The sequence below is a fragment of the Corythoichthys intestinalis genome, chromosome 6 (genome assembly GCF_030265065.1).
Source record: "Corythoichthys intestinalis isolate RoL2023-P3 chromosome 6, ASM3026506v1, whole genome shotgun sequence".
Classification (NCBI taxonomy): domain Eukaryota; kingdom Metazoa; phylum Chordata; class Actinopteri; order Syngnathiformes; family Syngnathidae; genus Corythoichthys; species Corythoichthys intestinalis.
Genome location: NC_080400.1, coordinates 19,726,425 through 19,738,447, shown reverse-complemented (window position 1 = coordinate 19,738,447; position 12,023 = coordinate 19,726,425). Strand labels below are relative to the sequence as shown.

At 38.9% G+C, this 12,023-nt stretch overlaps 1 protein-coding gene across 10 annotated transcripts in view; it reads left to right on the top strand.

Moving 5' to 3' along the window:
* Positions 1-12,023, top strand: part of grik4 (glutamate receptor, ionotropic, kainate 4) — a 734,878-nt gene that overhangs the window by 481,350 nt on the left and 241,505 nt on the right. For all 10 annotated transcript variants that reach the window (XM_057839364.1, XM_057839368.1, XM_057839359.1 and 7 more), the window contains one exon: positions 1,089-1,267. In XM_057839364.1, the coding sequence (XP_057695347.1) occupies positions 1,089-1,267 (179 nt within the window). The remainder of the gene's footprint in view (positions 1-1,088; positions 1,268-12,023) is intronic.

Genomic DNA, 12,023 nt, shown 5'->3' with positions numbered 1-12,023 from the left:
TATATAGGTAAAACGGCAACATTACAGATTGAGCGCGACAATGTGTGAGTGGGTCGTGCAGTGCATGCATTAATTGCGTTAAATATTTTAACGTGATACATTTAAAAGAAAAAAAAATTTACCGCCGTTATCGGGATAAATTTCATAACCCTACCTTAAGCCTAAACTAAAGACTCTGGATGAGTGTAACATATGTCTGTAACGTTAAATACAATTAGAAAACGATTTAATTAAAAAATATATATATATTAAAAAAAGGCATGGCTGATTTTTTTGCCGATTCCGATAATTTGAAAATGACGTGATCGGACACGATCGATCGGGATGCTGATCGATCGGGACATCTCTATATTTGACCTGTTATGTGAGTTGCTCTTGTACACTCATAGTACACATAGACATTCCACCATTTTGTCATCCTGTGATATGAAAACAACTCATGGGTTTTCCTAGTTTTATTATGGTAATATATAATATTACCCTCCATGGACATGAGCTCTGACAAGATGCCAAGGTAACATTCACTCTAATTTGTCGAAGTCTGTGCTCTCTGATAATCCCGGTTGAGTTTTCCTTCTTCCTATATTGGAAATTCTCCAAATAACCTCTCAGGGTCTCTGCTAAATATATGGATGCCAAGTGACTCGCTAACTGCTGCCAGGAGCCTTTTGATTAAGTTGGCTATGTTTTAATTAGTGCAAATCCCTCTTACCTTACTGGAGTCAGAAGAGTGAATTACCATAGGATTGAGCAGAAGGCAAGTTACTCAAAGGCTTTTGTGTATGCGACAGCAGTCAAATAAAAATAGTTTGAGCAATCAAGCTTTTGTTCTCCATGGGACAATTCTTTTATTGACAAATTTGTTAAACATAAGATTTAGACAAGCAAGTGACATGTATCTGTGTAACTATGGCTACACTCTTATGTTATTAATAGTTTCTACACACTTCTCTGACTCTTCTACAACTTTTTAGCTGTCTGTCTTTTAACTTTTGTCAAAGGTTATCCCTGCAAAGCCTATTCAAGTCTAATTTAGAGTCTTCACTTCATTATAAGTAATCCTCTGTGTGTGTTTGTGTGCGTCTCAGGCTTATTGAACTTGGAGCAGCTCCTCAGGCAGTTCCTCATCTCCAAGGAGACCCTGTCAGTGCGTATGCTCGATGACAGCCAGGACCCGACCCCGCTCCTGAAGGAGATACGAGACGACAAGACCGCCACGATCATCGTCGACGCCAACGCCACCATGTCCCATATCATTCTTGAACGGGTGAGTGTTGTCCATGGGATAGAAATATAACAAGAACCCCTGAGGAATGAGGAACGGTGAGGGCAAGTAATTCAATATGGCAAGAATATTTTTTTAACGAATTAAAAAAGGTAGTTTAGCTTCAATTTGGATCTGTTGAGAAATACAATGTATTTTACCACAGGGGACAAAAGTGCAGAAAATACAGAAAGAGCAAAATGTTATGTTTTTTTACTGCCATAATCCATTTGCTGTCTTGAATCACAAGGAAGATAAATTGTTGTACTTTGGACTGAGGGCACATCCTGAGAAAGCACAGCATCATCAGTTTAGAATCGCAGGAATAGTCCGAAATAAAAGCAGCAGATTTGGTGCAATGTCATAAAGAATAATAATAATGAAATACTCTATGTGCATTTATATACAAAAAAACAATGACAGAAAAAAATATTAATCCCAGTCTATATTTCAATTTTACTAGGTGAACATTAAGGACAAATTTGATTCCATCAGTCTTGAAACAGTGAAAATATGATGCATTCGAGGTAAATATAATCAATCAAGCCTCACATTCGCTTCATTTAAGATAAATACTAGTGGGCATGAAAATCTACTATGTTACTTTGTCTTCATACAAACAAAATGTAGCTAAGCCTGATGTAGTTCTTCTAAATTTTAACCCCAGTTCTGCGATGGTGTGCTCTGTTTACACTTCCAACAGCACCAGATTGCGATGATTCGATCTGACAGTGAAACTAGGAAAACTGTTGGAATTTGAACAACATAAATGCAATGCAATGAACCCATTACATCCGAATGCTCAATAATTCTTTAGTCACCAATATTCAAAATACAGTGGTACATCGTCATACGATTGCTTCAACACACGATGTTTTCGACATCCAGCGTAAAATTTGACTTGCCATTTTTTTCGACATCCGACGATATGCTTGAAATGCGACAATTTAAGAAAGCGCTGCAATATGAGCGTGGTGTGCGCGTCTTTGAACTGGCTCGACAATACGGCCGTAGAATGTCTAATAACATGTCTTAATAACAACAAATAGTAACATTTACGTAATTAACTCAATCACTTCCAGCCATTTTCACCAGTGCAACCCCCTTCGCTCTCGGCCGTTTTACTGGATTTTGATTGATTTTGCAAGGCCCACAGAAAATTTTGTTCTATTGCTATATAAACATGGAACCTACCAAAAGAAAGATCCGACTCTCTTCTTTCATCAGGAAAAAACGTTCATATCTTTTTCCATTCTTTAGAAATCGGCATTAGAAAATAGCTTAGTTTGAGCAATTTTCCAATTTCTGATGAAAAAACAAATTGAGCTTTTTGTAAAAGCATACATTTCAAACATAACTTTGACTTTAACACAGCTATTTTTTTTCTTTTTTGACATCCTAAACATCTGAATAATGTTTTCCGTCTACAAAATAACATAAACAACAAGACAAATAGAGCTTTTGATAGCAAAGTAACAATTTATTTACACCTAACTAAACTATTGAACTGAGAGATGACAGGGTAAACTGTGTCCCTCATCGCCGCCTGTCACATCAAGATTGATTTTTTTTTAGTGTTTCTTTTGTGGTGACCACTGCCTCATGGCGGAGTTCGCCTGGGGAATTGGGGCATGTTGTGTTCCTGGGGGGGAACTGGTTTGGCCGTGCACGTTTCCGGCTGAGTCGCGGAACACTGGTGAGTAGGGGGGGACGCAAGCGGTCGAGCACGACGGCGCGGGCTCTGCTCGGCGAGCAGCACGGACCCAACGACATCGTCCCCTGCACTGGTGGTCCCGGTCATTCTGCTCGGTCGTCCAGCGCCTGGCATCCCGGGCATCCTCCCAGTTGTTCTGCTCGGCCGTTCGCCGCCTGGCCTCCTGGTCGTCCATTCGGTCGTCTTCCGCCGTGCGGCCCAGCCATTCGTTCCGTTGAATTGGGTTGCGGGTCTTACCAAATGCACTACTGCCCTCCAGTGGCCGATTTATTGCTTTAACCCTTTAACACCTAAGCCTATTTTGGCTGAATTTGCATGCATTTGATGTTGCCTTTATATTTCAAAGAAAAAAATGTTTACAATGGCCAAATTGGGTCCCTTTTTTCAGGACACCTTGAACTTCATGTCTAAACTGTTGTTTTCTTCACTGACCAATAATAATCCACATTTTGGACCCAAAAAGACAAAAAAAATCCCAAAATCTTTTTTCAAAATTTATAATGTTGACGTCCCATTGACAACCAAACATGCTTGACCCACCGTTTTGAAGCTTGATTATATTTATTCAACTTTTTAGGATAAACATTCAACAGAAAAAAATAAGATTGAATAGACCCTACCCACGTGACGTCACAACTCCTTCCTCCTGACTGGTGCCGCCCAATTGTCCGTCAACACATCATGTTTCCCTGTTACGGCTATGTACATTCCTCCTATTTACGACGTGTTTTTCTGCTCGTTAACATTAATAATCAAAATGGTGAAGGCGTGTGTGGCGGTCGGTTGCAATAACAGAGAAGATAGACGGAGAAGACGGAGAGACTTGAAGTTCTACCGGATTCCGAGAGACCCGGAGAGAAGAGAGCGAGATGGGCTGCTGCAATTCGACGAGAAAACTGGGCTCCAAACGATTACCACAGATTATGTAGTAGTCATTTTATATCTGGTAAGATGCATTTAATATATATTTAGAGGGTTTTGGGCTGACAACCACAATTAAGATCATTGCTAGGCTAATCGCCGACAACATACACGTATGTATGTAGTGAGAGTGCTATCGCTAAACCATATAAACATTAAAAGCCCTAACTCCATTGACAAACGACATGAAATACATTAGACTTGACAGTGGATGTTAGCAATAACAAAAGATTTTGAATTGAAAATTTCGTAACTCACCTTTCCAAGCACAAGATAGATTCCTGCCGAATTTTCGTGGACGAGGACCTGTTTCACCCAACCAGCAACGAAGTATTTATAAGCCTCCAAGCTCTTAAAGTTTTTCAAACTTTCGTGAGAATAGGCTGATTTTGTGTGGACAAGATAGTTGTACAGTTCAGGGTAGCTAGCAGATGTCAGGCAAATACGGCGGAGACAGCGGGTCGAAAAACATCGATTTAGGCATCAAATATGGATCTGGCGAATGGATAAACTGAAGCTTTTCCACATAACGCCTTTTATGCAACGCATCAAGTGAGTTTACGGCATCCGAAAGCACCAGGTCTTCCATGAAATGCATTATAAATTGCTCGATCAATTGAGACCATTGATAATACAGACAAGAAATGACGGACAAGTGGGCGGAACCATACAGCGAGCACGTGATTTTGTGACGTCGGTGGGTAGGGTCTATAGTTTTATGTTTGACAATTCAACACAAACAGCAGGTATGGTCATAGGCGTTTTTGGCCTTTACACATACTATGGTCAAAACAGGCTATATAGTGTGCAAAATAATGAGAAAAAAATGTATATCATCTAACACAAAAAGGGTTTGGAAGATATCTCTTTGTGAATTTAGGTATTATACCCATCACCTTATCTAAAGTACATGCAATTAAGCTTCTCGAACACTCAGTTTTATAAAAATTGAAAAGATTATAGTGAAGAAAAAATATATATAACATTGAAAAAACGTATTTTAAAAAATATTGACAAGTAGTTCAATTCAAATTTTTCAGGCATGCGACCCAATAAAGTTTTTTTTTTTTTTTTTTTCGCACTCAATAAAGCTTCTTCTTGAACAGGTCACGGAGCTGCGTCACACACAACGTCACACAGCCTACTCTTTCGCCGTTTGCGCACTACTGTCACTTCTACTCGCCGAGACGCCGATTCATCAGAGGAAAACAACGACAAATACGACTCATCTTCTTCCTTGAGTTAATGAAATAATGCATTAGCTTGTGCTAAATGTAGTTTTAGATTCATTCTGCACGTTTCAAAGTCGCTCGCTCAAACCAACCGGTGTTGTGCATTTTTCGGCACGACACCGGCCGCTGCTTGCTTCGCATGCCTCCCTTTCAATAGTTGGCGCCTCGCTCGGAAATTTATTAAAAATGATCACATTCGGTTCGTCCTTCCTGACATCACAACGACTCTTGGGATAAGTAGTATTTCGTGCTGCTTTCGCTTTTGAAAAAGGACAAGAAATTATGACAATATGGAGATGGATACATGGTCCATGCAGCGTTATAATGCATATTTATGAGGGCAATAAAACTATAAAACTCAAATGACATTATCTCCCGTTTTTCTTGGCCGATTGACTTCAAATAAAAACTGGTGTGGACATCAACTTCCGCACTTTCAAACGAGACCAACCAGCAGCACGTGGGTGACGTAATTACGGCATGACGAAGCTTCAAAGACGATTTGCGTAAACGCGTCGCTGACGGCACGTTCGGTGTTAAAGGGTTAAAATGGATTTTCAGCATTGTGCTTTGGAGCCAAGTTGCATCAGAACCTAGAGATGTCTCTTGTGGAAAAAAAAAAAACAAAAGAAAAAAAAACGTAAAAGACGTATAAATACGTCTTTGGGACACTGAAACAATTAAAAATACAATGTATTTATACGTTTTTGGGAGCAAATGAGTTAAAGTGGAATAATAAAACGCATTAATCTGTTAACTAGTCTAACCCGCAAAACAAGATGGAGAAAATTATTTGACTAGATTTAAGGAAATAATCTAAGACGTTATAAATTTGCAGTGCAGTTAATCGATGTGTTTCAGTGATAATGACTACTTTGTAAGATACAGTGGGGAGAACAAGTATTTGATACCCTGCCAATGGGTTTTCCCATTGACTGTGTATCAAATACTTGTTCTCCCCACTGTATCTAATTAAGATTCAATTCTGATCCTAAGATAGTTTTTTACCATATCTTATACTCTATGCAAATTGTTATTTTAGGAGCACAATGTCATGTTAGTCCAGCCTCGAACATTTATGACATATTATTCATTTTTTTTCCAATTATTAAGGGAAACGTCGGTGTCTACTGTCCAATAAGTAAAAAACACAACAACACAACAAAAATTTTATGACTCAACTAGAGCTGAAACGAATACTCAAGCAACTTGGGTAACTTGAGTTTAAAAACTGATACGAGTAATTTTATTTACCTCGAGTAATTGTTTAATTTTGACAGCTCTAAGCATCACGTTTTGCCCGGACTACTTTTAATGTGGGAAAACGCGCTGATGTCACGTGCGTAGAGGGAGAAGCAATTAAAAAAAAAAAAAAAACTTACTGCAGCCAACAGCAGCTACAAACGACGCCGACGTTGCTAAAAACTAGCCCGCATGATGCTATGGTGGTAGCAGGTAGCGTAAGATGCATCTCATAGAGATCACATTTTGTATTGAACTAGATGCAAAATGATAGTCATCAGCGTGAGTAAACAGCCGCCATCTTAAAGCAGTACACTTCTAAGCGCTAATAAATAAGATTAACGTTACTGTCATTCGCTCACTTAACGTTAGCCGTGCGGAGGGCTAGGTTTCTATTAATTATGACCACTGTCGATGCGTGGCTAACGTGTCTTACATAAAGGCTTTATTTAATTAGTGAAAACATAGCGTTGTAGAGTGATGAGGGTGTAAAATAAAAACTTAATAATGCGAACTACCAATTTTAGCTCAGTAGTCATTGCTGGATAAAACAGCAAGTAGCACTGGTCCCTAATGTGCTCCAATACAGCAGGTATCAAACATTTGTTTTGAACACTGCAAAAACTTAAAATCCTATCAGGACTTACAGTTTAGACTAACTTAAAACTTAACTAGAACTTAAAAATAGCTTGACACAAATAAAAAATTCAATTGAAACACGTGGGTAAAACACCTAACTATTAAGTGATGTGTGGTATCAAGCGTAATGGCATTTTTAGGTAAGAAATATATATCTACAGTATATATTATAAGATCTAAAAGTTTTTTGAGTGAGAGCAGTGAATGTCTTTTTTTTTTTTTCTCGTTACATCTGAGATGCAAGTGTTGGCTGTTTTCAACAATCGAAAATAAAGACATTGATTGACTGAAAATGGTTCAATATTAGATGATATGTCTTGTTTTCTCATGTATATTTATAATTGCTCTTCACCTAAAAATATGTTTCATCCGATTACTCGATTAATCGATAGAATTTTCAGTCGATTACTCGATTACCAAAATATTTGATAGCTGCAGCCCTAGACTCAGAAAAAAATTATATTGGTACAGATCATAACTACTGTATAGCTGTGATATGCAAAGCTCTTTTTTGTTGGAGAAGAACAATTTTTATGATGCCATTAGCAAACTCAACACTTGGTTCCAACAGAACAATATGCTCCTTCTGTGCTTCCGCCCCTCTAGCACATGCTGATAATTAACCTTTCAGTACATTAATAACACCTTGGACATTTAAAATGATGACGCTTCACCTGAATAGAGACTAATGTCTGGAGGAGGCGCAATGGCATCGACAGTAGGAGCTGGGGAAGTGAGGGTGCTTGGCAGCAGCATATGGCCATACTGTAATTGATACACACCTCATTATTTCTGCAAGACAATGGATGGACGGCTAGATTGAAGGTGACGTCAAATGGATGCATAATGGAGTTGAGAGAGTGAAGCATTTCATTCCGTTTTCGTTCGTTCATTCCAGCCGTAGTCTTCTCCTCAATCAAGCATTCCGGCTGCCATCAGCGATCATCTGGTCACTATAGCAACCCTGACAACCCTGGGCCAAAGAGCAGTGGGAGCTCTCAGTGGGATGTCTACCTTCTCACAGTCTTTGTAACCTTTCTCTCCTACTTTCTCATCTTGATCCTTTTAGAACCAACACCAGTATACTAGGTAGGCCTAATCATTACATTCACAGGACTGTGAAACAAAAGCCTGGAATCAGAAGAGTCATATATAATTAAAATAAGAATTTGATATGATGGTCGACAGTGTAAAAATTACGAAAGGCAAATGTTAACCAAATTTAAAAATGTTATTTATGTTCAAAGTAATTCCTGGAGTAGTCTGTTTCCTTGTAAAAATAAACTAAGCACGTTCATGACCAATTTACACCTATGTGGAATTGTGTAACGAAAAAATATTCACCGAGGAGTTCAACGAGAAGGATTAGGGACGTCTCGATCGCATTTTTGCACCTGAGTCCGAGTCACCTGATTTTGAGAATCTGCCGATACATAATCCGATAATGTGGGGAAAAAAAAACGCTGTTTAAAAAAATAAAAAGTTTAAAACATGCCACTTTTGTAATGTGGATTATTTTTACACAAGAATAACATAGGAAAATGCTTAGCTTTATTAAATTCTTCGAGTGAGTCCATTCAAATCCGCTCACGCTGCTTAGAACAGCCTCTCACTTACCCAATGTGTTGCTGCTGCACACTACCGCAAGTGTTTAACAAGCGAAATGATGATTCACAGATGAGCGTACGCGTCTTTGATGGTAGAGCCTGCTCTCAGACACGCCTAAAGTCAAATAGACAATATCCTCTGTGCAGCTGAGTTATTTCACTATGGAATGACTAGGGATGGGAATTGATATGATTTTTACGATTCCAATTCCATTATCGATATTGCTTAACGATTTGATTCTCTATCGATTCTCTCATCGATTCTAATTTGGGGAAAAAGAACAAACGTTTTGATTCAGTTTCAGTTTATCCGCACATCATCAAATACAGTACATGATCATACGCTAGCAGTTCACATGTTGAGATGGGCGAATAGGACACTCCAAAGAAGCTATTCAAAGCTTTTAGCAGGGGCCCAGTTAGACAATACACACACACACACATTCGCACTCACACGCACACACACACACATACAATTAACTGTGGATAATTTCAAATTTTTGGTTACATTGGATTTGATATGAGACACCAGTAGTGTTATTCAAAAATCAGCATGTTACATATACTTTGCTAGGAGATGAGTTTTGAGTTTTTTCTTAAAGATGGAGATGGAGTGTGACATTTTAAGTGTTTTGTCCCGTTCATTCCAAATCTGTGGTCCTTTGCACACAATGCTAAAGCTTGTACACTTTAGCCTTCGTTTTTTCCCTGTGATTTGATGTTTTCTTCTGGTAGTATATGTGTGTTGAGGAGTACAGACTGGGATGAGGTTACCTAATTTATAGTTCAGCCTATAGATAATCTGATACATTACACACGCATTTTGGTGATAGTTGTGGTCTTTAAGCCTCAGAAGGTGGTGGCGGTGAAAAATTATTTTAGTCGGAGCATTAAACTCAGACCATGTTAGGGCACGTATAACCTTTTTCTGTAGTATTTCGAGCTTTTTTAAATAAGTTGGATATGCGTTGCACCACATGACATTAGAGTATTGTAAGTGTGGTTCAAATAAAGGTTTATACAAAATGAGAAGTGCAGAGAGTGGGAGATAGTGTCTCAGTTTAAAGAAAAGAGCAGCATATTTTGATTGGCATCGAGTTTGCTTAATCAAAAGTCACAACCTTACAAATTCACAACAAGGTCAAAAGAGGCCCAAAGTCTCAATGTTAACTGTGGAAATAAGTGGCAAATACACAAGAATGTGTAACATTTTACTGAAACATTTACAGTGGTGCAAATAAGTATTTAGTCAACCACTAATTGTGCAAGTTCTCCCACTTGAAAATATTACAGAGGCCTGTAATTGTCAACATGGGTTAACCTCAACCATGAGAGACAGAATGTGGAAAAGAACACAGAAAATCACAGTTTGATTTTTAAAGAACTTATTTGCAAATATTGGTGGAAAATAAGTATTTGGTCATTACCAAAAGTTCATCTCAATACTTTGCTACAGTATGTACCTTTTGTTGGCAATAACAGAGGACAAAAGTTTTTTGTAACTCTTCACAAGCTTTTCACACACTGTTGCTCGTATTTTGGCCCATTCCTCCATGCAGATCTCCTCTAGAGCAGTGATGTTTTGGGGCTGTCATTGGGCAACACGGACTTTAAACTCCCTTCTCACCCCATGGCGTAAAAATGATAACAAGAACAGTGAGCAAAAATCCCAGAAGCACACGGGGTGACCTACAGACCTACAGAGAGCTGGGACCACAGTGACAAATTCTACTATCAGTAACACAATGCGCCGCCAGGGACTCAAATCCTGCACTGCCAGACGTGTCCCCCTGCTGAAGAAAGTACACGTCCGGGCCCATCTGCGGTTCGCTAGAGAGCATTTGGATGATCCAGAAGAGGACTGGGAGAATGTGTTATGGTCAGAGGAAACCAAAATAGAACTTTTTGGTAGAAACACAGGATCTCGTGTTTGGAGGAGAAAGAATACTGAATTGCACCATACCCACTGTGAAGCATGGGTGTGGAAATATCATGCCTTGGGGCTGTTTTTCTGCAAAGGGACCAGGACGACTGATATGTGTAAAGGAAAGAATGAATGGGGCCATGTATCGAGAGATTTTGAGTGAAAATCTCCTTCCATCAGCAAGGGCATTGAAGATGAGACGTGGCTGGCTCTTTCAGCATGACAATGATCCCAAACACACAGCCAGGGCAACAAAGGAGTGGCTTTGTAAGAAGCATTTCAAGGTGCTGGAGTGGCCTAGCCAGTCTCCAGATCTGAACCCCATAAAAAAATCTGTGGAGGGAGTTGAAAGTCCGTGTTGCCCAACGACAGCCCCAAAACATCACTGCTCTAGAGGAGATCTGCATGGAGGAATGGGCCAAAATACCAGCAACAGTGTGTGAAGAGCTTGTGAAGAGTTACAGAAAATGGTTGGCCCCCGTTATTGCCAACAAAGGGTTCATAACAAAGTATTGAGATGAACATTTGGTATTGACCAAATACTTATTTTCCACCATGATTTGCAAAATAATTTCTTTAAAAATCAAACAATGCGATCTTCTGTGTTTTTTTTCCACATTCTGTCTCTCATGGTTGAGGTTTACCCATGTTGACAATTACAGGCCTCACTAATATTTTCAAGTGGGAGAACTTGAATAAACAGTAAAAAAAAAAAAAAAATACAATTAAGCGATAGTTAAGAGGTAGATATCCGTTAATTTTTTTTACGGACACCATTTTTTTCATTGTGACGTCATTTGTTTAAAAGTTGAAAATATGCGAGTGAATAATTTTTTTAAAGTTTTTTTTTCTGTTTAAACAAAACATTAGACATCAATTAATGATTCTCAGCTAAAAATGACAGACATTTTGAATGACAAATATCATTAATTACCTTAGTTTTATGGCTGGGTTAAAAGAAAAGCGTTTGCACGACGTATGTAAATGGGGGTTTTCAAGGTAAAACGGGCAAATTAAAAATAGTTCGGGGGCTTCATGCGCCATGAATCTGCTATGGCAGCATATAAACATATTGTTCTATCAAACGCAACAGTTGTTTAGGCTTAAAATACAGCAGTTTCTTTTCAAGAGGAGTGCAAGAGCAGAAACTGCTTTTTCAGTCTTGTCTGTGTTTTACGCCATATATATATATTTTGGGGGGGGGTCAAAACCAGATAAATCCACCTGGCATTTTATGGCACACAGTTACCATCATATTGTCTTTAAATATAATTTACAATTTATAAATACCCCAGTCCTCAAAGCTTTTAAAATACAACGAGGGGTTATTAAAATACAGACAAGCCTCTGCAACATCGCGTGGACATCGGGTACAGTGCCTCTGGATTGGCAGACCGTGGTGGTGGTCCCCCTTGAAGGGGGACCAGAGGGTCTGTTCCAATTATAGAGGGATCACACTCCTCAGCCTTCCCGGTAAGGT